Source organism: Phoenix dactylifera, chromosome 8, assembly GCF_009389715.1.
Source record: "Phoenix dactylifera cultivar Barhee BC4 chromosome 8, palm_55x_up_171113_PBpolish2nd_filt_p, whole genome shotgun sequence".
In the NCBI taxonomy this organism is placed as follows: domain Eukaryota; kingdom Viridiplantae; phylum Streptophyta; class Magnoliopsida; order Arecales; family Arecaceae; genus Phoenix; species Phoenix dactylifera.
Window position 1 is genome coordinate 14,477,074 of NC_052399.1, and position 27,822 is coordinate 14,504,895.

At 35.8% G+C, this 27,822-nt stretch overlaps 1 protein-coding gene and 1 long non-coding RNA gene across 6 annotated transcripts; one reads left to right on the plus strand and one right to left on the minus strand.

Annotated features, from left to right (window-relative positions):
- On the plus strand, positions 1-16,428 carry LOC108511190. Of its 4 annotated transcripts, none has more exons than XR_005512820.1 (5): positions 1-388; positions 3,788-3,847; positions 4,198-4,269; positions 7,957-14,799; positions 16,346-16,428. It is a non-coding gene; the product is annotated as an uncharacterized LOC108511190 (long non-coding RNA). The 4 variants fall into 4 exon arrangements; XR_005512819.1 differs by having other exon boundaries at positions 4,201-4,269; XR_001879281.3 differs by having other exon boundaries at positions 13-388; positions 7,957-8,107.
- LOC103704411 (MADS-box transcription factor 23-like) lies at positions 4,276-27,822 on the minus strand. 2 transcript variants are annotated; one of them, XM_039128988.1, is made up of 9 exons: positions 27,764-27,822; positions 27,404-27,658; positions 16,594-16,669; positions 7,516-7,577; positions 5,557-5,656; positions 5,428-5,469; positions 5,269-5,352; positions 4,598-4,755; positions 4,276-4,516 (listed from the first exon to the last, which is right to left on the minus strand). In XM_039128988.1, the coding sequence occupies exons 2-9, from the start codon at positions 27,583-27,585 to the stop codon at positions 4,501-4,503; spliced, it is 720 nt and encodes a 239-aa protein (XP_038984916.1). In that variant the 5' UTR covers positions 27,586-27,658; positions 27,764-27,822; the 3' UTR covers positions 4,276-4,500. The 2 variants fall into 2 exon arrangements, with proteins under 2 accessions (XP_038984916.1, XP_017697581.1); XM_017842092.3 differs by lacking the exon at positions 27,764-27,822 and having other exon boundaries at positions 27,404-27,726.

Sequence of the window (27,822 nt, forward strand, 5' to 3'; positions counted from 1 at the left end):
GAACACAAGATTTCTCTGGAACTTCCATCCCCGTCGTCTGGAAATCTCTCCTCCTCGGACTCCTCGTTTCTTCCCCGCCCCATCACCCTATGGCGGTCGCGATTGTTGGCTCCGCCGATCTCCGCCGCCCGTCTCCGCCCGGTGTGTGTGTGTGTTGGGGGGGGGGGGGGGGGGGTTCGATGGCGGAGATCGACGCCTAGAAACATCGAACGGGTGCAGACGACTCCAACGTGCATCCGGACGTTCGTATATCTCGATCTCGAGCACCGAACGGTTGATGGAATAAGAAGCGAAGGGGACGGAAGGCGAAAAGAAAATGTCAGAGGAAAGAGAGAGAGGCAGTTGCGTGCAGGTGGTTTGGGACGTGCGGATTTTGAGGTAGAGAAAGGTCTTTCCTTGAGAACCCTAGAACCCTAATTTTCTTGAATCATTAATCTCGAATCTATTATGTTTTTCTCTTTCGTCATGGCTTAGTACTGTAGAAATACTGTAGAAAGGGAAAAATAAATAAAAAAGAAAAAGATTTGGCTAAAGTTTTGTCATATCTTTAAAATAAGACCGGCCTGATAAGATGACGACCGAGTTAACTGGATCTGGTAGCAAAACAAAGGAAATCTGATATGCCTTGATATTGTACAATGTTTGTTGTTTTTAGCTCTTAGTCTCCGTGCGACAATTTTACTCTTAGAACTGCTAACCGCGTCACAAGATTTGTAGCAGTTTAATTGCAAGTTCCATGACGTATAAAGAATAAAGATCCTGCATGCATGATAGGCGCCTTTTGTCAGTTCAAGATGTGCTAGTATAATTCAAGGCTGTTGTTAATTTAATACTCTCGATGATTTACTTGTCTTTTATCATTGATTCTTCCCTGCACATGCTTCAAGGCTGCCTCACCTTTGGAGATGTGATAGGGGAAATGTTTTTTTCGGTTGTTAACTGCGGGACATGTGTTCTTGTCACTCCACTGGATGAAACTTCTGCATTTATTGTCACTCCAGTAGCACTTATTTCTTGTGGTTGTTACATGCATTTGTAGAATGTTTGAGTTCCCCTATCTGAGGTTTGAGTATTTCCTGATAGCATCAAGGTACCCTCTTTTTTTTTTTGGTTTTTGTTCTATAAGTTCTACACTCTTAAGATTGAAATCCCTACATTTTTCATAACAGGTTGTCTCCAGCTTAGTGGATGCAGATGTCACTACTAGGATTTCATGCATCTGAAGTGTTATATCATGTCAGATCTTAATTTATGCAAGAATCCATATCTTTGTTTACCAATTTTTATAATGATATCTAATGGCATACTAATGTGTATATGCATGTCTAGATTCTCAGCTTTGACACAAATGTTGCATGTTATTCAATGCAATCCATAGTATGTATGTATGTATCTGCATGTTTAGATTCTCAACTTTGACGCAAATGTTGCAAGTTATTCAATACAATCCATAGGATGGTTGCTGAGGTTGCATTACTATCTTGGAACACAGAATATGCAACTTGATATTGGGGCTCTCCTGGTTGCTTTATACCAAGTTTTCATTTTTTCTTGCTTTTTGTTGATAATGCAGCCATTGTTTTGGAACATCCGTCAAATGGAGTTGTTTTATATTGTGTTTGAAGCAACATGCTTTCTGATAACTTCTTATGATGGTTTCTGCAAATAGAATTCTAGTAATGAATGTCCTGTGCAGTACAAAGTGTAACTACATATTCTGTCTTCATATATTAGTAAAACCTAAATGCTTCTTTATAAGAACTGTAAATCTACTAAAAGGATTTTAAAATAATAATGAGTTTAAAAATAACGTATGCCTAATGAGAATAAACCTAAATTTGGACCATTTTATTCATAAGCTATACCTTAAACTTATGGTCACTTTTTAGCTTGCAAACCTTTGATTTTGACTACAGTCATAGAGTTGACATTTATAGATCCCAACAAAGATGCTTTCAATGAATTTAAGAGCAAAAATTTGATGTTTGGATGTTTATTTTTTAGAAAAGCCTCTGTGTGTTGGTGGTATATATAAAATTTGAACCTTTCAATTTTGTATATATGTGTGTGTGTGTGTATTAATCTGAACCTTTTGATCTAAGAATCTTGGATGCATCATATGCTAGACTTTGCAATATGAGAACAACTCGCCTTTGATTTTCTTGGAAAAAAGTTCAAAAAAAAAATACTTTTGCTTTCCTAAAGCATACTAGATGTGGTTTGAATTTTTTTAGTGATAGTCCGTGCTTTTTTTGAATTTGAATGTGCTTGCTTAGCTTATCAAGTTGGTAGTGTTCTTGGCCGTTGGATCAAGTAACTTGGGATGGAATACTGCCTTCATCAGGGTTTTGTATGGGACGGCAATTTACTTTGTCCAATCGAATACCCGACCCAACCCAATCTAACCTACAGCGGATCTAGAATGGGTATGGACAATGGTAAACCCCACCCGTATATATATAACTCTTCACAAATTCCCTCGTTGAGGCAAAAAAAAAAAAAATTGTATGCAAAAAAAAAAAAATGATTTTTGTAGTTTTACCTGATCCACTCTTGTCTCACTCTACTCACCTAGTTCCGCCGCACCTCGCCCTGAGGCAAGTGTAGGGTGGGTATGGGTAATGGCCTACCCAACTCATACCCGGCTTGTTGCCATCCTAAGTATTTTGGGGGTTAGGAGTATTTTGGAGAGGGCTGCCCCCATTGTGTAGCTCATTGCCTACAGACCCTTCTATCGAAAAAAGGTTTCTTGAATCTAAATTGTTGTCCTTAAGGCATTTTCAGTAGCATACTCTTTAAATGGTTTAAGAATGATCCTTCGTTCTTTATGTTTAAAGGAGTAAAAGAATTGGTTCATGACATCGTGGCTAAGATCAAGATTAATGTTTAGCAACCTCAATGTTTCTCATGTGTTGCTTTCATTGGAACGACTTTGCATATCATGAGATCTTTATACTTCTTGATGAAAAAAGAGAAGACATTATTTTATCATCAGCAACCTATTTTGTTTAATCATCCTTACTAGCATGTAGAAGACTTGGTTTTCACCTTGAACTCTTCAAGTTATGATTGTCACCTTTGGGAATATAGGGTTGTCAACTGTTCAACATGTTGCAAAGACTTCTTCCTTGGGTTACCACATTCTAAAGATGTCATTGCACCTCGATTTGAATCTGCTGTTGGCATTTCCTTTTGATTTTTTATCCTCATTCAGTACTGGAGTTATGAGACTTCCATAAACCTTGAGGCAAGAAGATCAAGTACTTTCAGATCTAGAGGTAGATCAAGATTTTTTTTTTAAAAATATTTCATTGCCTCAAGCCTGCTACTTTTAAAAATATAGGAATTCTCTCCTCATTCGATATGTTATAGCTTTTGTCTTCTCTATAATCTGAGTTTGCAGTTAATATTCATGATTTTGTATCTTGATTCAGTCACTGTTTAATCCTATAGTCAATATATTATTCAGCATACTCTTTCAGCTGTTTATGGAAGTGACAGTAACTGTTTACAAATAAAGAGAACTGCCCATAGAAGGAATTTGTATCCGTTTACCGCTTTCGATTATATCTCTTGGATCTATGTGAACTATGTGTATATGAAAGACCATGTTTTTTTTAAGACAAATACCTGCAAGAAGGAGGTTTCAGTTTAAAGTATGTCCTATCTTTGCTCATGAATCAAATAGTCTTTCAGTTCTTAAATTTGTCTTTGTAAAAGTGAATTTCGATTGCACATTTTTATTGCTTTTCCTTTACATTTCTAAAGAGAATTATGATGGTTATAGGTGTGGCTGAATGGATCTGAATGCATGTTACTGACGCTTTCATGTTGCTTGAAAGATCAGGTCCGTATTTTTATCCATTATATAGTTAATAGAATGGGATCTGCCTTGCCTCTTTGTTATTTCTTTGTAGGCAAACTTCCCTTGTCCAATTATGTGCTAGCACACAATTTATAGTGTTGCAGTGTTCCTATGTAAAACTCAAAATAGTTGGTTCATTCTAGTTTAGTAAGCTAGCTTAAGCTACATGCTGTCATTACCATTCTACAGTGGTTTTTGGGGAACAAATCTGTCACATTTTTATATATCTTTTGCTGCTAGTTACTGAGCAGTAGTCAGAAGATAGTGAGTCATGCTTTGTGCAGTTTTTTTCCCACTTCAGTTTCTGTTAACCCCTTGTAACTTTAATTTAGTAGGTGAGTTTCCTGTAGCTGTCATCAGCAACTACTCGGATGCTATGAGGAGACATGTCTCTACATATGCAAGTAATGTTCTTAAACAGACATATCTGTCATATTATTATTAGTCCTAGTTGGAAGTTTGCTTTACAAAGTAACTGTTCTTTGGATCATGTCACACCACACATAAGCGACTGCTGAATATTGTTCTCTCTCTTGCTCATACATTGATGTTATTGCTGATAACAAGCCATAGAAGCCTTGGCAACTAGGCTGATGGTCTCTAAAGATGATGCATATTGATCACTTGTCATCTTCTTAATGCAGTTGAAATCTGTTGCAAGCATTGATTATGTTCAAATCAAAGTAATCAATATTGAAAATATGTAAAGGTTTGATATTTCAAAATAATTACCCTAGCTTCAGAACCCTTGCTTGCGTCCCATCCGTTTGCTGTTGAGGTTGGCATAACTCAAGATGAATCGGTGCATTTGAGTTCTCAGTCATAGTAAGACCATATGGAATAATTGTATCCTTACTAGCTCCTCCATTTAACTCATTTGTTGCACACACCTGCGATGCAAATTCCATGCATAGCATGTTATAATAATAATCTATTATTTTTTCAAGGATTGAACAGGATCTTAAATGTCATTCGCCTGGGGCGTGCTGGCTAGTGGCTAGCATATTACATGCTTTGTTGATCCACATGTCATGTGCCAGAACAAAAAAAATATTAAGAAAGGACTTAAAAATCAAAAACTCCTTTTCTAAACATGTCAAAACAAAAGTATTGAAAAAGGATCCAATGGGTCTTGTTTTCACCTAGTGCTAGTGTTGATATTGGCTCGGTATGGTGACCAAACCAACATAGGCTAGCACTAAAAATCTTGTGATTGAATTAATCTAGTTTTATACCAAATCAGTACATATTTTATATAGAGCATGGCATATGCGAAGCATGTGGCTGTGGATTTATGGAGATTATAAGTTGTGGAAACATGGAGATTATAAGTTTCATGAGTGCTCTACTTTGGAGGTTGGATTATAGAGCAAAGTAGATATCTTTTGTCTCAAACTCAATACCTTCTCACGTAACTCCATGTTTTCTTGATGTGTGAGGTTTACCTGCTTGTAGAGTTCAATGTTTTCATTGTGAATGAGGTGACCCTGTAACAAATTCTGGAAATTTAGGCACTTGTTAACATTAAAAAATGATTTAATAACTATTATTCATTAATAAACCTTTCGGTTCAATTCTTGAATTTCATTGGTCAGAATTTGTTCCTACAACAGAGAAAAGAAACACATCAAATAGGGAAGAGTGGATAAGGATTAATGAACAACATTTGGTGAGGGAAAGGTTCTTAAAACCTTTTTCTTTCGGACAGAACGTAGACTCATTTCAAGCTGGTTCTCTAGATTTTGTAGATCTTTGACACTTAAGCCAGACAACTCTTCTCCCATCAAGTGCCTGCAACCATTGATTAAAATTTTGAATATGCTATATCTTCAATTTATTTAATAGTGTAATAATCAACATTGTTGCGCCCTTGTTCACCAGTATGATTTATTCTTTTTTTTTGTGGACTTTCAAATGGATTTCGAAATAGCATAAGAGCTAGTTTGATGGCATTGAGCAAATGTAGGCTAAAGATCTATTATGAAAAATTATAAAAATTTTGTTTACTTGTATGACCGCCGGACTAGTTAGTTTGTCTATAGTAACTATAATTATGCATAGTCTAGGCACTTATTTTGTTTTTTTTTAGCTAAGGTAGAAGTTTAATGGTTTCGTGGCTAAGATAATAAATGATGCTATTGTTCTAAAACATGTTTCACACTAAGGTCTGCAATATTAGTATCAGAGCATGTACCGGTACCATGTTGGTACAATATTGGTACACACGGTATGGGTGTTGATCCGCTGTACTGATACTCGATACACTTCTAGTACTAAGCGTCAATCTGATACGAATACAATATGATACATCCAGTATGGGGTCCAGTATGGGGCAGTTTGCACTTGTATAGCAAATCTTTGTTTTACCCATACATGTATATAGGTCAGTTTCATGGTAGGATTGGGATTTCTCATTTTTAGTTGTTTAAAAACCATCAAAACTGCTAAATTTGTTCTAGTCCAATGGCTAGCCACTGGCCACATGATATTAAAATATGCAAAACCCTCAAGCTTTGATATCTTATTTCTTCTTTATTCTATCATGCTTCTCTTACTCCCATCTCTTTTATGGCCATCTTGCATTCCCTTAGCAGTCTTTTCATCATCCCCTCTCTCTCTCACTTTGATTTCTTGCCGCTTCCCCCAACCTTCCCACTCTGCAACGATTTTGAGTATTGACTAACACTAGTTGGCATGGGGCGTAACGATTTTGAGTATTGACTAACACTAGTTGTGTATAGTATGAATTTCCTAACAATATTGGTACGGTTCAAATGCTTGATATGCCCCTATGTAGTTACATGGTACAATTTTGTGCTAACTCCAATATCATACAATTTGTTGATGCACGGATGTACCGTACTGATCTAACCATACCGATAATATTTCGATATGGGGTCCAGTATTGAGATTTGAAAATGTGATGCGAAGCTTGTGATTAATGCTATAATTGGGTCGGGTTAACCCGTGACTAGAGTTGATCATGGGCCGGGTCTTGAGCTTAAACTATATTCATTTTTAGTTAGGCTTTGGGCCAAGCCTATTAAAATTTGACATTTTTTCTTCCCAAGCCTGGCTAGGTATTAAAGTGAGAGACCTAGTCTTTAGATGCACTGGCGTTAGTTTTATGCTATCTAATTATTGACAGACTATTAGAAGTTCTGTAACCTGCTCTTTTGTCAAATGGCATCATTAATAATTTGGTCAATGCATTGCAATAAGGTAAACTGCAAAAACAAGGTGCTGTATCAGCAAGAAAATCCTGGTTTATATGATTAATCTTAAGAAATATATTTTACTTTCAGGATATGGGCAGCTAGGGAACTAATGATTTTACGGTTCATTTCTAATCAATTGTAGAAATTTGATGTTTTTGCTAGTTTATATATTATTTTCCTTATAGTGATCTTGACACTCTAGATTCCTGGGAAATAAGTGAATATTCGTAAAATGTTACCATGAGGGGATTTGTTATATGTGAACGGGCTTTAAATTTTTAGACATGTTGAATAACGCAAACCTTTTTTACGACAAAAATATATGGTTATTTAGTTAAATCTTCTTTGTGGTATAACATATAATGGAATATTTCCAATGGCTAGTTGGGCGTAGGAACAATCTTTAGATGTAAACAAGTTAAGAGATGGTACCGATGATTTTCTTGTAAGTTCTGCAATTGTTGCCTCAAGCTTGCTGCCTCCCATTGCCAAAACTAGCAAGGACAAAGAACATAATTTAGTTCATACAATATCTTTTTAGATAATGGTAAGTAGTAACAATGTAGAAAAAGAGCAAAGCTAAAATTTATGAGAAATATTCCTTCAAGCCAGCTTACAAATGTAGTATGAACAATGCATAGTTCTTTGAAGAAAATCTCCAATGAATTTATTAATGTTTTGGAGTATATAAATTAGAGTTGCTATTTTATGATGAGATGCTTTCTCAATCTTTTGAATATTCTACATATCTATTATTATGCATCATTTATATTTTTTTACTGGTCAAAAGTCTCATGCCCTTGCATGCTTATATATTAGAATCTAATAATCATTTGTTAACAAAAAAATTAATAGCTCTTTTCTATGGACCAGTACATTTTGGTATTGGGTGTACTATGCTGACCCGATAAGGTACCATTACAATAATGGGGCTCGAGATGTTAGTATCCTGACACATGGTACGACTGCTATCTAGCCTCCAACAATGTATCATATGCCGACATATACCACGGCAAGCTACTAAGTATGTTATCCGGTGCCGAGGCTGAAAATCTTGGAGAAGTTAATTTAGATGTGATGTTCTTTTCTGCTCTTCTACTTGCTTTGTTAATTTTTAGCTATCATATGTATTATGTGGAGTATTGCATAATAAAATTGATTTAGAGCCAAAATTAAAATCATCAATAATGATTTTACAACTTATTGACATAAGTATTATCATTTGATTTCAATGACTTAAGTCCATCTATATATGATTATTTAGGTAGAGACAAGTTCAATCTCATGAATCAAGCCATATGTTCACAAGCTTGGACTTTGTAAATGTGATGTGTTGCATCAAGTATTGAGACATTTATGATCCTTTTTTGGAAATGACTGAATGGTCCTTGCTGGTAGGAACGTTCTTTACAGATTGGATGATATATGCCAATCAATAAGTGTCTTAATAAACACATGCATTCATTTCTTAAATTCAACCATCCATATCTGTTAAAAAGGTTTGGCAATTTTATTGGCTTGATCCACTAAGCATGCTGATGTATTAGAAAATGAGGAAAATGCTTGTGACTACTTTATACATAAGAAAGATTTTGCTTTATTTATTTGCATAAGCATCAACTTGCTTCAATTAATGAATGCTACTAATTCTTTTTATCTACTATGTATAAATGCTATGCCTGAAATTGTCACATGCTCTATAAATCACTCCCTTTTTTGTAAATAACCTCTCTTGATTCTATCCCTCTTTTTGACTAATACTTTTAAGAGACGCAATAAATGTGAAATATATTTATCAATTCACAAATATAAAATTTGATGGTAGAATGGCTAATCTAAAATATTTCATTAGCTGATGGAATGGTAACCATCCATCAAATACTCCCAAGTCTTGTGCATAAAGTTTCTTGCTGCATTAAATAAAGCTCTTTTGAGGCTTAGTGCCACCTCATCCCTAATCCCAACCTATCTCACCTATGATGAAAACTAGGCTTTTGGGCACATCGAGATTGTGCTCGTAGAATTAGGACTTTTAGATGGGGGCTACAATGACTATAAGTGCTGCTTGATGGGTGGCAAGTGGGTCAGGTTGGATATGGCTCGTGTTAGATGTGGATCAGGTAAAAAATTTATCATCATCTTGAAACTGGCTTATTTATTAAATAAATCAAAAATTTAAATTTAAACGTTCATTCATTAAATAGGTTGGGTCAAGTTAGGTTAGCATATTTGAAGACTGTGATATCCTATTCCACTGTAATTCATTAAGAGATGAATTTTGAAGCTAGGGGGTAAGATGTGGGTGAACGGTCTTTACATGCTACTATTCCATGCTAGAATGAAGTTAGGAGAATGCTCCAATGTCCAAAAAGAGGCCCAAATGTCATAATTGAAGATAAAGATAATTTTCATGAGTCTACTTAATATTAGGTCATTTGGTTGACTACCATTTTTTGTTTAGCCCTTGCATAGTGTTATATGTTTGGTCTTGCGCACAATGTTATGCACAAACACCTCTTTTGCATCCACCAATTTCTGTGCATGGCTATAACTATTTTGCACGCCATTATGTTTAAAGGGCCATGGATTAAACATTAAATGACCATGGAAAAATCAAGGGCTAGAAATAAAACTTTCAGTCAACAGGAACAGATTGTAAGATGACATCCTAACAAAGGACTGCTTATCAAGTACCCCAATTGTCATATCAATACAAACCAATATTGACATGAATCATGCAAACAAGCATATGGGAGCTTTTTTGCATTCAATGTTAGGACCTGCTTTTAGGATTTTTCAGTAGTGTACTACTTTAATGACTGTAGAAACATCTCGAACTAGAAGGTTTGGGACGTATAGAATCAAACCAGAGCGGAACCAAGATGGTTCCTGCTATTGATTTGAGGCAAGTGTAGAATTGGTCCGAACCAAATGGAGCTACCTGGTTCAGCTTGGTTCAGCTAGGTTCAGCTAAATTATAACCAGTACATACTGGTCCTGGGTCAAAAATTGAGTCAAAAGAGGAGAGAGCCAAGGAAGAGCCTTCCTGACTCTTTCTCCTCTTGATTGAATACAGTGAGGACATGGGAGAGGTGGGGAGTCTGGGAAAGCATTGAGAGGGGGGATTTGCAGCCATTTGCGAGTTTGTTACCTCGATCTTCCCTAAGGTAGGATGGCCAGCCTAATATCAACAGAGGATGTGTATTTGGGTAGCTATCCAGGTTAGAGCGATTAGCGGACGTAAGTGTAGGCACAGCAACCATGTTGGAGTCAAAGTCCCAGCCCAAATTATGAAGGAGATCTCGATGTTTGCAAGCTCCAAATACTCCAGAATGGACTAGTAATATGCATTTTCAAGCTAAATTTTATAGATTATCTATTTTTTAATTTATAAACTTCTCACAAAGCACATGACTTATCGTGCTCCAGGACCACTATAAAACAATTTTTTTTGAAAAACATAGAAAATGAAGAAAAAATAAAACCCCAATTCCAAGTTTTCAAACCTCTAATCAACACTAAAAACAAAAAATAATGAAGATAAAAAAATAAAACTCTGAAATATCACCAATTCAGGATGCTTTTGTATGTAGTATCCGTATCATACCATACCATACCGATCTGACTTTTGACTAGTATGGCACCCAGCATCACTACAGGAAATCTTGGATGATATCATCATGATGCTAGCCAAAAGTCATTTTTTTGTTTTAGGTCAAAGGAAAGTGGAATGAGTATAGGGAGAATGGAAGTGATGGACAATTTAGGTTGCTAGCCTCAATGAGAAGCACTAGATCCATCAAGGCCTCTAACTAATCCAGATGCAAGATCTAGGAATAGGGATGTTCCAGCCAAAATGAATATCAAAAGCACATTGACTCGAATACCAAATTTGTTGCTAGTAACAGTAGGGGTCCACCATGGTGCATCATATCCATGACAATTATGTATGGAGTACGTATGATGGACATGCAGTTGCACCATCAATTCATGAGTTTCTTATATATCAATGGTACGTATACAACACTTGAAACATAATATCAATGCATGAAAATATTTATGTCCAGCCACAACCATCACCATGAATTATGATCTTAATTTTTAATATGTACTTAGTTCTAAGCTTCGAACATTAGCTTGTATGATGAACTACTTGAAAAAAAACGTAAAGCAAGTGATGCATGGAAACGAATATGAGAATCGGATTCGAGCGTACATCCAAGTGTCTAAAATAGCAAGAGAGAAAAAGAAGGTGCAAACATACATAGTATAAATTATATATTTGACTGAAATATATATATCCAATATTCTTCGTTTAAATATTAAAAATAAATTTTAAAAATATATTATTTGTTAAGATCCTTTAGTACATGTTTGTCATTCGAACCTCCCAATTAACCTATAAGAATATAAGAAATATAACATTTTATAAAATTATTTCGATATCTACATCCTTGGCCAATCATTGAAAGGAAAGAATAGTCACTTCCAACACGTATATGGAGGGTCAAATTCATTACTGAAAGAGTTCAACTCTTTGTCAAGTCTTAAAAGTTGCAACCATAAAACTTCATAAGTATACAAATGCCTGATAAGTATTGACTCAGATATGTTTCCAACACAATTTTCTATAGACAGACACAAGTGTCCCGAAACACAAAGCACAATGATGAAGGATAATTATATATTAGTTATTACATTTATTTGAACAATATCAAAAATCAATCGAAAATGATTAGCTGTGAAAAGCATTTAATTAAAAAAGCACACTTTAGTATCTTTTTCATTGATCTTTTGAAGGACATGGTACCTTTCCATGCTGGTACTCAACAAGCATGGTATCATGATAACCCCTCAGCAACACAAGCATAATAGATGATGCTTTAATACATGAAATTTGATTCAGCATTGCAACATATTAAGAATTAGCATTTGACAATTGACATGTATGATGTATGCACCTAATTTTAATGAATACAAGAGAATGTAACGACCCCTTCCGGTGCGTGCATCCTATGACATTGGTAGGACTATTCAATGAACCAATCAATCGGTAATTTATTTTGGGTTTAGGATTCATTTACATGAGATCTTTATTTAATGCACCAACAGGTGGTAGCATGGATGGTATCACCTCCCACCTCCCACCTCTTAGACAAGAGATGAAGGGTTCGATTCTAGGTTGGCAAAATATGACCGTGCCTGTCAACTCATCCCGTATTCGATCTGCCATAAATATATTTGGATTTAGGCTAAATAAGTTCGGGTCATAAATAGATCAATTTGTTTAACATGTTTAACATTCGAATTGGGTTCAGATTTCAGACATCTGACCCATTTAACCCATTTAATATTCTGATCGAGTTAGATCAAGTAATCTATTTAACACATCTAGCCCGTTTAAGACCTATTTAGCCTGGTTAAAACTTACTTAACCTATTTCTATTCTGTACTAACTCAGTTTTTGCAATTAGTCTATTCACACATGATGATTACTCCCAGTTCTACAAAACATGTTGGCCATGCTTTGGCGTGTATTCTTACAAATAGGCCTGCAAACAAGCCAAGTACTAAGCTGCTCAGATGCAGCTAATTTATGAAAGGCTATTGAAGCTCGAACAATCTGTACTCAAGCTTGCCCTGTTTGCTTGTTCTTGAGCCAAGCCCGAACTTCCAAGCCCAATGTTGAGGCTCGGCTTTTTTATGAGTTAAGTTTTAAATGATGTTTAAGCTTAACTCATTTAGTTGAACAAGATCCGTAGAGCTTATTAGCTAGCCTAGCAAAGTCGTTCATGAATGGTTTGCTTGCTCTGCGTCTACTTGTAAACCATTTTGACGGTTTTGGAGGCCATCTTTGTGATTGCGTTTGTTTTGAAAAGAGAAAACAAAAAATACCAGTTAAAGGAGACTATCTCTTTTGGAATTCAGTTTGCTACTTGAATACGAAAATTTTTGCAACAATAACCATAATTGCAAAAAATTAACACTGCATTTCTGATAGATTTATGAATCATACTTGCTATTGATTCTTACAAAGATTTTGTTTCGGTGCTTCTCAAATTCCATACTCTTAGTTTTACCTGAGCAACCCTAGCTATCCACTCTAAAGTAAATTGCCAAGATAGCTCAATCTTTAACCTGATACCACTGGTTGCACCAACTCAAAGTGTGAATTGTAAGTACCATAAATTCCCAACCCAAAGTATGAATGGTAAGTACCATAAATTCTTAATCTTCATTGGTTATTTTTTTACGGGTGCAATCGAGCCGAGCTGAGTCGAGTGGCTGGAGGCTCGGGCTCGACTCGATTCAAAATACTCAAGCTCAAAAGTCGACTTGAGATTAATCAAGCTTTAATGTCCTAGCCTGAACTCAATTCGATTAAAAAAAACAATACTCGAGATCGACTCAACTTGACTCGAATATCAACCGAGTTATACTCGAGTTCGAGTTCGAGCTTTAGTCATAATTAAAAAATATAATTAAAAGCTAAGAGTTAGATCAGATTAAAAAATTAAATATTATATTTAAAATATTAAATTAAGAGTATATTATAAATAAAATATAATATTATTGAAAATATATATATTCGATTAAGATTGCAATCCTTCGAGTCGAGTATTTTGCTACTCGAGCTCAATTCGAAAAACTATTCAAATTCCTCGAGCTCAACTCAAGCTCGTTAATAGTCCAATCGAGTCGAGCTCAAATATGAATTAAGCTCGAATTCGAGTCGAGCACGAGCAGCTCAAGAGCTGCTTTGCTTATTTATGTTTTTTTTTTTTTTTTAATTAAGTGTAACCCACAAAGTCGAGGAAAAGAAGATGACATAAAGGTGGAGGGGCGGCGACAAAACATATCCAAAGAACCTCTCCCATATAGTGAGCAACGATGGAGGCAACCCAGTCTGCAGCTCTGTTTGCCTTCCGATACACATGAGCAATCTAAAATGAGTCACGGTCTCTCGCTGTCCTGTGGATATTTTTGAGCAGTGGGTAGACATTGCCCCTCTGCTCCTCATTCCGAATCCACTCGACCATCGCCGCTGAGTCTCCTTCCAGAATCATGTCAACCCCTAGAATATACTTCATACCCTTCTAAGCTCCACCCCATTGGCTGTCATATAACATGTGTAACACCTCGTCATCTCTTTTTTTTTTGCTTAACGCTTTTTCTTTTTTTTTTCGAATGGAGTGATTACCGTTATCTTTCTCGTGCCAGTTCGGGATGGTGATAGCAGCAATGCAGGCGACCGGTTTTGAATGCCGCCAGTGATGCCGATTGCAATGGAGAAGGGGTCGCGGACGACTGGATCCTTGCTAAGTACCTCGAGAGCTCCCCCAAAATCCTCGACCTCACCCTATCGGAGTCCCGCTTTCTGACAAGTGCCCCCGTCAAGGCCCTACTGGAGGTGGACCTGGTGGTGGTCCTTGCTGATAGGGAGGCCATGGATTTCTGGGTGCTCGCCGCCGACAGAGATCAATGCAATTCCGATTGGCGATGGCGGCGAGGTGGCGGCGGTAGGGGAAGTCCAAGAGGCGATCAAGGTCCACGATGTGGTGTTTGGGGTTTTCGGCAAGGGGAGGGAGATGGGGAGGTGGTTGGGGTGGGATCGGAGTGGACTGTTATGGGAGCCGGCAACTAATGAACCTAAGAGGACGAGAGGGTTTTTGGGACGAAGATGAGTTTCCGGATTAAAAAAAGGAACGAAAAGGGGTAATGGATGCCAACCATTTGCCTATTATTTCACTTTAAAACCCCTTGCAAACCAATGGCCACAATCTATTCTGACTTTTCTAAAATAAATAAAAAAACTATAGTAGCAAAACCTTCTTATAAATATGTGGCTACTTCCTCCAGTCAAATACTTATTAAATTCATTCTATTGACTTTGAACCGTGTTTTTAGGCCTTCTCATCCTCTTTTGGACCCATTACCATTAGTGAAAGCCGGCACTTTCTAATTGTATATTGCCCCTTTTAGTCTTGGCATGTCCTTGCCATGCCAACAGAACAACAATTACTAATTGCAGCTGTATTTAGCTTCCTGTGATTGTGTCCATTTCTGACTCTCTCTGTTTTACCACGTCCCAACCTAGCATGCTTATTCTTGCAATATTCATCTCATGCGCTATGGGCTTTCTTTCTGTTTGAAACAATTCATATCATGTCTCCTCTATAACACAGCAATCGTGCAAGACCCCAGAAAGACATCCTTGTGTCATTTTCTTCTTCAAGTTTGTTCGACGTAATAGAGCTGAACTTAAGTAATCTTTTGTATCCTTTTGCCATCAACCACCAAAGCATCATCATTATTCAGCCGACAGCAGCTGCGCTTCTACTTGGGGTGCTGCATCCGCTTTGCAATCTTCCTTCGCAATCTCCGTGGAAACTTGTTTCTGCTCCCGTTTTTTTTTTCTCATCAAAAAAGTTTTAAGAGAAGTGCTTCCCGCCTTCCCCACACCCGCATCCGAATCTGCTCCACTCCTCTTTCTAGTAACTAGGCTTGTCACCACGACTCAAGCTTCTTCCATAATGCCAATATAGCATTTCTCCTTGTTTTCATCAGACAGTCATGATGTTTTTATTTGCAGATGATCTAGATAGTTGATTCTCCACCTAAGCAGAAAGAATCAGGACTTCTTAGCACTTGTTTGCAAGTGATGACAGACTAGGATGACCATGATTGGCCCTGCCACAACTAGTATCTGCTGCAGTCCTTCTAGCAAATGTTTTTGATCGACAGATTTTAAGATGCCCCTGATTGCTGGCCTGCCACAGTATAGCATCTACGCCTCAGCACCACTGTCGATTCCATCGTAAATACCTTTGTCAAAAATTATCTTCTTTCGCTATTCACTTTCACATGAATCTTAATCCTTCACTGTGTATTTGTAAGCCAACATAAACCATATGTAAATGATTTCCCGCTGACTTTATTCGTTAGCCTCACTGATGTCACTATGGCATGCATTCACCTTCGAATCTCGTCATCAAAACAATTTAATCAGCCAACTTTTCTCTAGCACTTCTATGATGCTATGCTTTTCCGGATGTCTAACACCGATAATCATATGTTTGTAACGAGTCTACCCCTTTTATTCTACATGTATTCCATCATTTATTGGTAATCCACCTTTTACCAACTATGTACTACTGTACATTTTAAAGCTTTTATAGTTATGTTACTTCAAATTGAACTGGGATATGCCTGATCTATTCCTGTGCAGTTTCTAATTTTTTTCCCTACTTTTCTGGTACAGGGAATCTATGCTGGAAAAGAAGTGTCACAAATTATTCGTATGTTAAGGTACAATAAGAGTATGCAGCATCTTGGTAATTTGCATATGTTCAGCAAAAAGAAGGGTGTTCTTTTCCTACTCAGTAATTTGTGGTTACCATACATTTGAATTAAAAAGGTTGACTTTTACCCAAGAAGAGATGGCAAAACTTATTTAAGTTTAGTAAATTGTACATCTGTATGGTAATGCTGCATAAGAAATGAACATACCTTAACTGAAGTTGCATTTAAAACCTGATGATGCTCCTCCTTTGTCCTGTCGTAGCGCTCAATTATTGATTTCATGCTGATATGAGGAGGGACTTTATGTTAGTTTTTCTTCATTGCACTATCGGAGTAGATGTTGATACATGTTATGGCTTATAGGAGCAGAAATTGATAAATAAATAAGATAATGAACATGAATAAATATGAGTGCTGCCTCTCTAATAAGTAATACATAGCTTGAGTTTCTTGTATCCTCTTATACAAAGTGGCGACCTAAATATTTAAGTCGCCACGCACATGGTCTCAATCTGGTCTTGTTATGTAGCATTTGTCCATCCATTGCTATTCTACCATCTAACATCTAATTGATCAAACGTTTCCCCCCTGTTACCTAGAATATGAACTAGAATTAACGATGCTTCTCCCAACTGTGTGGCATTGCTTCATGATTTCTTTCTACTAGTTTTGTTTCCAAGTGTAAATTTCTTCAGATTCTCTCATGACTTTGTTCCAAATTGTTTAGCATCGTCAGTTGTTTCCATCCAAAATATTTTTGTTTCACTTATTTGCTCGAAAGATGATGGGGTTCAGAAAATAGTGTATTTTCTTTACTCAGAGATATTAAGCTGGATTAGCCTAAATAAAATGTTGAACATGCTTAGTGGATTCATTGCATCTCATAGCAAGGGTACTAGATATTCAAATGTACAAGGGCATAAGGACTCTCTCTAGCTCAGCTTGCATTCTAAGGCTAGCAACAATAGGTTTATAGAATACCATGCAGTAAATATAGAGCAGGAAGTTAGCAATAGTTTCTCAAAACGTTAGCAATTACTTCGCTTCTTTTCTACAGCTTTACCCTTAGTTTCTTGCTAGAAACCCATAGATTTTGTCAAAACTGAATCATCCTTGACCATGCTCTTTCATGTAAAAATGCACTCCTATCAACGCAAGGAGCATCACAAGCTTGTGTAGGGCAGGATCCAAGTAAATGAGAGGATTTTTCTTTTGTTTCTTTGTCCTTGTCTATGCTTCTCCCGGTGTAATAGCATTGCATTAATGTTGATGACGGGGAGTTTATCCCCACAAATTATCTTCTATCAAGAGCTTAAAACAATAAAGTTCTTGTCCTCATCTATACTATATTACAATTAAATCACAGCTATAAGCTGGATCAATGTCTAGGGAGGCTAGGAATTTGGGCATCCCAGGAAGATTAAATGTCCACTAGCTGTCTTGAATGATTATTCTATCATATATTAATTTAGAGAGGGCAACCATAAGCTGGATCCACAGCTTCCGTCAAAGGTGATGCCAGTTCTAGTGTTCTACTAATTTCATGCGTTCCTAATCAAGGTAGCACTATATTTCATTGGAAAAAAAAGAAAAAGAAAAAAATATTGAATAGTTCCAATCTATCAAATTTACTAACCAAAATATATTACTAATGTCATTTTATTAAATACTTGAAGTAATATATTTTAGTTTTATCGTTCTGCTTGTCAGCTAGACTAATTATTTTCTCTTCAAGATGACTGATCCTCCATTAATTTCAGACTAGAACTGTTAGTGAGTTCTCCATCTCCAACCTTAACTCATCCTCTCCATTAATTTTCAAATTTTAATGTCTTGAAAATACGCTCTCCTACCACTCCATCCAGTCCATGTCTCTCAACTTCCCCGAACTTTGATTTTTCACAATCAAATTATCAATATCTTTTTTTATATTTATATTCTATTTAATATAATTATTGCTTTTAATGCTCTATTGTTCTAAGTTTTCTATACGTGCATGCCCTAGTTCAATAAAGATGTGACAATTCTCAGCCCGGGCCCTTCAACCTTTTTATTCATTCTAAAATAAATCAGTTTGGATAAGAGATTTTAATACGTCCAGTCAGGGATTATCCTAGTGGCCATAGTCAGTGCTTCTAGGTTCCAGTCTTGCGGTGCATCTCCAATTGACCGATCCTGGGTAATTATAATGGGGGTAGTTCTTCTTTTCTTTTTCTCAAAAATAATCTAGTTGGGTATATATTATGGGAATCCAGTACCTTAAAATGGTGGCAATAGTATATTAACCATGAGCTAGTTTAGAATTGGTTTAGATGATAGAAAGACTTACGAGAGCCAAAAACATCAACTGTTGCTCTCACACACAGTCTCTCTCCCCTGGTCTAACTATAGGTTCTCTTTTTGGCCCTATTTTGCTTTTATTTATCAATAAATATAACTAGAAAATAAAGTTTTAATTGGACTCTTAGTTCATTATGTGTCCATGTAAAATAAATGAATTAGATATTGATCGGCCTATTATAAAATGGATCAAGTTTGCATCAACGATCCTTAGACCAGCAACTCATATTTGATCCGACCCAAACCCAAACCCAACACATTGCCACCCATAAACTAATTGTATTACAATATTTTAGTTTAAATATAGTGTCATGGTTTCAACACCCGTAATGCAACCATATTGTAACAACCCAGGACCTCACTCAAAATAGCTAGCCGAAAGATATTTTTTGAGTTCCTTAGTCTGTATAAGCACCCAAGTTCTCCTCGGTGAATAACCGATGTGAGACTAAACACACGTTCGCACGAGTCATTACATACTCCTCCAGTTCAAGCCCTAATGTCGTTCAAATCTATTTAAATCTGATCACAACCACCACGATCAGCTCATGGTCAGCATTCATGAACCTATGTTGCAGTATCGCCTAGTTCACATAGGCTATGGGCCGAGTTCGTTTTAATACCATTTGTAACAACCCACTACCTCACCAAAAATGGCTAGCCGAAAAGTATTTTTTGGCTTTTTTAGTTCTGTATAACTATTCAAAATCTTTTCAACGAATAACGAATGTGAGACGGGTCCCACACAAGTACTTTGAATGCCTTCAGGTAACACATCAACTTGATTTTTATATATGTTTCCATACTACCTTCCTAGGTTTTAAGCATTCTTAAGGGGCTCAAGACCGTTTCTAAGAGAAACATTGTTTGAGGTGTGGATTAGCTTCCTAGTAAGGGTTTTTGGGTGATTGTAATATAGACCTGAATTTAATCTTATTCTTTTTTGTTATAACCCAGCCCATTTTATTGCATAGATAAAAGTATGACAAGTATATAAAGTGAAATAATTAGAAAAAGGGAAAAACCTAAAATAGGTTTCTGATGAAGGATATGCCTATCGTTTGTTTGCCATGCCCGTCCAATGGAGGAAGAGTTAACAGTGACAAGCTTGATAGTATGTCATGGAGGCTTGGTTTGTTGACTGAAGATTCAACTGTACGTTGTTTTCTTTCAAAAGCATCCAGAAGATGATAATGGTAAAAGAGAGGGAACTTATCAGGAAGGCAAAAAATAACAGCGAACTGATGGATTCGATATTATCATGCTTAAATTGTTAGCCTAAGTGTTATAGGAATGCCATCTTTTTCATGTCTGGGAGATCCAAAGATTCTCGGACAGGCTATACCTCAAGCGATAGATTTCAATAAACCGAAATGCCAACATGGAATCACCATGTTTGCCTTAATGTGTAGTAGATCTGTCCGTGCAATCCTTGAGTGAATCTTGTCTCATCCTCTTTCGTTTCATCTTTTTGAAAAAGCTGAAATGAAAGGCATTCTCGGGTCATGGAATAGGGAGGCTATTGGCGACTTGTTTCAGTACATTATGCCGACTCAAATCTTGAGACGAGGAAAGCAAGCTAGAGTTGAACTTACTGGTAAGAGTTTGGCTCCAATATCCCACCATGTCCATCATATTCACATCGAAAGACTTGTACAAGAGCAATGCTACGGTAACTCCAAAAAATCACTTAAAAAAAGTCACTCAGGTGTCTTGCACCAATCACTTCGTTTCATTCAATGGCACACTTCATGGTACCAATTCAGAGGGAGCGATGAGATTACACCAGACCAACTTGGTGACTTTTTGAGTGATTTATTTGAGTTGCTTAAGCATTTCTACGGGTGCCATTGGATCAGGTTAGGACAAGTAACCATGCAGCCTAGACGCTATGGATCAGGCCTATATTTTCTCCAATTCTACCTGTCCAAGAATCAGGTTAGGTAGTGTAGAGGCTGGTTTGAAAGTGGAAGACTTGTTTAAGTCCATGGACTGGTCATGAGAAGCGTGCAAGCTCATAAACTGGATAGAAATGTTATGACAGAGCAGAGGGAACGAGGAAAAGAAAAGCTGATGCTAATATATGTTGGCTGCGCAAGGGACGAAGACAAGATGGTGGAAGACATTTCTTTTTTAACACTGACAAGAAATACAAAGATGGTGAAATATGTTTTTGCTACTAGTGGACTTTGATCCAAAATCTTTTACGAATCTAATTTTGGACTAAAGTTCTCTAATCTAGGTAGCGTAGGAGTTAAAGCAAAGCTTGAATGATAGACTTGGTGCTTCGTGTTTTTTTTTTTCTTTCTTTTCTTCAGATTAAGATGGACCAGGTCCCATCCATGAAAGTTACCTAGGTCTTGGACATGAACCCAAAATTTTCTGTGGACAAAGTCTCTAAAAGGAATTAACTAGGATTGAAAAGTTGAGGTATAACATCACTCGAGACTTGAATTCCCGATCCCCGCTTGTTGGTTGGGGGTGGGGATGGGGAGCAAAACCAATTAGGCTATTTAGATACTGGTTTAGTGGTGGGTAAGGGAGAGTTATTCGCTTAACTAGCCAAACACCACCAAAAAAGTTGTGAATGTCTCTATCCAATCGAGGACTCAAGGTACTTAACCTAAATAATTTTATTCAGGGACCGGAGTGAAATAGAACTAACTATCCATAGCTTTCTATCTATTTTTTCACTTTTCTACAGCTTTATCCACTAATCATGGGAACGCCAACCAAACACCCAATAACCTTATTTACTAGTTGGCTGGTCAGGGGATAGATGCCCATGGTTAAATCTATTCTGGGATGGTTGGATATTAGGTATCCAAAACAAAACCTTAGAAAAGTGGCAGTCCTAGTTGATCCAACTACAAGTATTTTTTCCCAAAAAAGAAAATAAATCAAACAGGATAATGAAAGATATATCAATCTTATCCATATTATATAAAATGACAATTTTGAAATCAAGAATTTTGATTCCGTTTATCATTTTTCATATATAATATATAACTTATTCCCTCTTATTAATTCTAGTTGTTAAAAAATATAAAAATATTTTGAATTACTTTTGAAATGCAATCTAATAATGATATTCTTTCGAATCAAATCAGATTTGGGTATAACTAGCTTAAAACTAACTTGGAAAAATGGTCCAACAAAAATATGACAAATTAATTCTGAATTGCTTCTGAAAATGTAATTGGATAAATAGAAAAATATTTATTCAAATCATATTCTACTATTAATATTTCTTTTAAATATAATAATATTTTTATTTACATATTTTTAATAATTTATAGAAATATAATTTGAATTTTTTTTTATTCTTTTCCTTAAGCATATATTACACATGTGTGACTGCCAGTGTAAAAAAAAAAAATAGCATCCATGTCCTATTTACATCAACATCTAGATGGTGTACGATACAAGCGCTGCCCTTTTCCAATTGCATAATTTTTGTTTTACTACTTTATGAAAATGTCATAATATTCAAATTATCGATGTCATATGGCTTGAATTTAGATTTTATAGAGCAAAGTTAATCCTAACTCATAATGAGAAACTTTATATAAGAATATAGACAACTGATTATATGAACATGCACGAAGTACTTTATGAAATCCTATAGTATGCAAAACATTTACATGACCAAGAACAGAGTGCAAGAAACATTAGTTAGTTATTTTCCATTAAATTTTAGCTTTTAAATTTAGAAAATATCAATAATCTATTGTAAACATCAAATCATGAAATTTTCAGACTACAGAGTTTGACACTCAAGCAACTAAGATATAGCAAACAATTTAGTGGCCATCTATTCTAATTATATGAACAATATATGCAACATCATTAATTTAAGGTGTATATAGTATGCATCTGATTGTGAAGCTTTTGTCAAGCATCCACAATTTTCTTGGAAGATAAGAATTTTGCCATGCATATTGCTTATTTAGCACATTAAATTAGTAATGCAAATTTAAGTAAATAATCAAAACCATACTTAAATAAGTGTTCAATATTATTTCCTTTATTATTTGATTTATTTTGTTAAACATCAAAGGATACCCAAGCCAGAATCTTATCAAGTGCCAACTATTGCCCTCATATACTTATAATTGTCATCCATGGAAAACATTCATTCTTAAGTTGTTTGCATTTATCTTATACTTCCTTATCCAAATGAAGTAGATAGGAATTCACCTTTCGCTTTCTCCAAAAGGAGTACTCTTTCACCAAGAATTGTTGATTCCATCTTGCTCAAATGACTATTTACTTATTCAGTACCTCAAACTATGCTTCTTTGCCTCCTTATAAACTTTTTAGTAAGTCTTTGGACTATAAATTTTCAGAAGCCAGCCTATTTAAACAAAAGTAACCAGTACACGCCAGCAAAGATGTCCTACGACTCAAAGTCTAGAGATGTTATATAGTATAAACTCCATCCTAAGGGCTTATTTGGATAATTTTGTTTAATTCAACAGGATTAACAAGAACACAAGCAAGGATAGATCCATATTCACAGTATTCAAAGGATTTTTTTCAGAGTAAGCCAACCCAAATTCCATGAGGAGAAAAAAAAAATGAAATTACCAGGCCATTTTTCCATCATGCAGAAATGGATTAGAAGAGATGTAATTGATATGGGTTGGATCAAGCCTCATATTCTATAATACTAACATAATACTTGCACATAGTTTAGAAGATATGTGCTGGCCGGACCAGGTCTAATTCTTGTAGGATTTTCAGCCTAATTCTGCAGGAATATCCAAATAGACCTTAAGTGTATTAGTAATTCAAAAAAAAACCTTTTCCAACCTAAAGTTGTATATTTCTTGTCCATCCATTCATTATCCTCCTTGCATGCTTTAGATACTACTTTCAAGGCTTGGAAATAAGAATCACATGAATCACGTAAAATGTAGGAAATTATAACTACAACACAATGGGCAAGTGTGAGTTATATAAGGATAATCACATGAAAAAATGTAATCTAAATAAAATAAATCTGGTTATCTTGTAAAAATCTAGCAAGACAACTTAAAGACAGAAGACCCAAATAAGAAAGAGAAGACATATGTTGGACATATCAACATTGATTCTAAACAACACATCTTTTATGATTGTTTTCTTTCACGAAGATATAATATAACTGAACTTCATGTCCGCATAAGAAGAAACATAGAAAAAATCACAGTTATTTTAAAATAATTCAAGCTCTATATATTTTTTGTTAGAAAATATCTGCACTTCGGTGTAATATATGCATATCAATGCATGAAACATAATTCACATGTTGTCATTCAATACTCAAAATTTAGCTTGATTTCCTTTATACTTCTGCAAGTAACATCAAAGATAGCGATATATACAGTTGCCACATGTATTTTTGCGAAACTTTCTCCTTTCCTATGCAGAGCTAAACTTCTATTGAAAATTTATTTCCCATTAAATTTTGGCTTTTAAATTTACAAAATACCAATAATATATTGTAAACATCAAATCATGAAATTTCCAGATTATAGAGTTTGACACTAAAGCAACTAAGATATAGCAAACAAATTAGTGGCCATCTATTCCAATTATATGAACAATATATGCAACATCATTAATTTAAGGTGTATATAATATGCATCCGATTATGAACCTTTTGCCAAGCATCCCCAATTTTCTTGGAAGATAAGAATTTTGCCATTACATTAAAGTAGAAATGCAAATTTAAGTAAATAATCAAAACCATTCTTAAATAAGTGTTCAATATTATTTCCTTTATTATTTGACTTATTTTGTTAAACAACAATGGATACCCAAGCAAGAATCTTATCAAGTGCAAACTATTGCCCTCATATAGTTATAATTGTCATCCATGGGAAACATTCATTCTTAAGTTGTTTGTATTTATCTTGTACTTCCTTATCCAAATGAAGTAGATAGGAATTCACCTTTCACTTTTTCTCCAAAGAAGTACTCTTTCACCAAGAATTGTTGATTCCATCCTACTCAAATGACTATTTACTCATTCAGTACCTCAAACTATGCTTCTTTGCCTCCTTATAACTTTTTAGTAAGTCTCTAGACTATGAATTTTTTAGAAGCCAACCTATTTAAAGAAAAGTAACGAGTACACGCCAGCAAAGATGTCCTACGACTCAAAGTCTAGAGATGTTATATAGTATAAAGTCTTGTTTAATTCAATAGGATTAACAAGAACACAAGCCAGTATAGATCCATATTCACAATATTTAAAGGATTTTTTTCAAAGTAAGCCAACGCAAATTCCATAAAGAGAAAAAAATGAAATTATCGGGCCTTTTTTCATCCTGCAGAAATAGATTAGAAGAGATGTAATTGATATGGGTTGGGTCAAGCCTATTTCTCTGTAATACTAAACATAATTCATACACATAGTTTAGAAGATATGTACTGGCTAGGCCAGATTATAGGATTTTCAGCCTAATCCTGCAGGAAATATCCAAATAGACCTTAAGTGTATTAGTAATTCAAAAAAATCCTTTTCCAACCAAATGTTGTATGTTTCTTGTCCATCCATTCATTATCCTCCTTGTATGCTTTAGATATTACTTTCAAGGTTTGGAAACAAGAATCACATGAATCACGTAGAATGTAGGAAATTATAACTACAATGCAATGGGCAAGTGTAAGTTATATAAGGATAATCACATGAAAAGCTAGCAAGACAACTTAAAGACCGAAGACTCAAATACTCAAATAAGAAAGAGAAGACATATGTTGGACATATCAACATTAATTGATTCTAAACAACACATCTTTTATGGTTGTTTTCTTTCACCAATGATGATGAAGATATAATATAATTGAACTTCATGTCTCCATAAGAAGAAATATGGAAACAATCACAGTTATTTTAAAACAATTCAAGCTCTATATATTTTTTTTTTGTTAGAAAATATATGCACTTCAGTGTAATATATGCATATCAATGCATGAAATGTAATTCACATATTGTCATTCAAAACTCAAAATTTAGCTTGATTTCCTTTATACTTCTGCAAGTAACATCAAAGACAGCGGTATATACAGTTGCCACATGTACTTTTGCAGAACTCTCTCCTTTCCTGTGTAGAGCCAAACTTCTTTGTTATCATAAAAGAATAAAGATGGAGAATAATATATATATATATATAAGCAATTTAAAACTCGACGTAGTTGTCGGAAATTCTAATATTTCCTAGGTATGTGAAGGTTAAAGAAGGTAAATATAATGAAAAGAACATCCAATGCCATTCCTTCAACCAATTAGAACTATCAATCATGTACTCAAGATGTAGGAAATTCCTACAAATTAAGAAAGGATCTACTGGTAGTTCTACACCATAAATGTTGATTCAAATCATCAATTATTCAACAAGAAAACATGTTGATTCACTACGGGGTTGGGCTAGATATAGATCACGACGTACCAACGGTCATCATGTTGGAAAATAAAGGGGATGAAGTTTAAAAAATCTTGATGCACAAGATTATATTCTCACTAAACTCCTGGATGTCACAGCAATTAATAGTGGTAGCATGTGTCTGCCCTTTCTCTTGTACATTTCATATCAGTGAAATTATGATGATACCACTTACTAAAACATATATCCATCTAGATAACTGTGTGAAGAAGCTTTTGAAATGCTCCAAATCTGATCAAGTTCGACGAGTCGATCGTAATGATCTTAAAATCTTCAATTATCGACTCAGCCAGTGCGAACTATATATGCTTTATTTTTTCAGGCATGCGTATATATTCTTGCATCCCTTTCTTTCTGATTCATGAGTTTGACTGATATTGATTCTTGTCAAAATCATCATCGCCACATCATAGCACTCCCATCGGCTGGTCCCAAGGAATGGAGGATAAACCAGACATATGACTGATGAACCAAGTGTTATAGCTCTTCATCATGATTTAATTCTGATATTCAAGATAAGCTTCATTGAATCCCTTATACGTTACTCTCAGAAGCCGTCATCAACTTCAGGCTCAGAATAATCCCTTAGCCCGCTAAAGCCCTACCAAAGATTATAAGAAGCCCACCTTAATTTTTCTCCCCTTTTGGAACACAAAAAAAAAAAAGAAGCACAAACTAACCAATCACAAAATTACTTTTCCATCCTTAGGCGTAAAATTAAAATCTACAATACAAGTCTCTCACGAGACTTCTGTCACACCTTCTTCAGAACAAACAAGATGAAACAACGAAGGGAGCCTCCGCCAAACCTTTAATGTCGTTATTGCTTCACAAGACTTTTCAATTAAAGAATTACTTCTGCGCCTGTGAGGGGATGTTTTCCCTTATCACCACACTTGATAGAAGAAAAATCCGAGAAACCAAGCGAGGGAAGAGAATGATGGTAATTAACCCAGAAGGGGGATAAAGGGGATCAATAAAAATATCCCACTTCCTTCGTTCGCCTTCAAAATGGATTTCTTCTTTAAGTAATTTTTAAAGGACTCGTTCAGCTTCCCTTGTTTCATTCTTCTTTGTCCATACCATTAAAACTACCGAACTTGTGAGCTTCTAAGATTGCACATAAATGTTATATATACCATGCAATAATAAAAAATTTTGCATATATATATAGGATGCGAAGAGAAAGCGTCTTGTAGAGAGAGAGAGAGGGAGGTGGAGAGAGAGAGAGAGAGGGGAGTGACCTGGAGCTGGCGAAATCATAGAGCCTGCCGGTGCTGGAGAAGATGAAAAGGGCGATCTCAGCATCGCAGAGGATGGAGAGCTCCTTGGCCTTCTTTAACAGACCGCTTCGCCGCTTGCAGAAGGTCACCTGCCGGCTGGTCGAGCTATCAATCCTTCGGATCGCGATCTTCCCTCTCCCCATCTCTCCCTTCCCCTCGCAGCAGCCGATAATTCGGTGGATCCTCTACCGATCTGATAATAGAATGCACACAAGGCTTGTGAAGGGAAATAAAACCGGATGGAGAACAAGGAAACAAGAGGAAGAAGCTAAGATGATAGTGATCTGGGAAGGAAGGAAGGGAATAGAGTGGATGACCTACCAAACAGTGGTCGGAAATGGATCTCCGCTAAGGACACCAGTCTGTTTAGGACGCGTCTA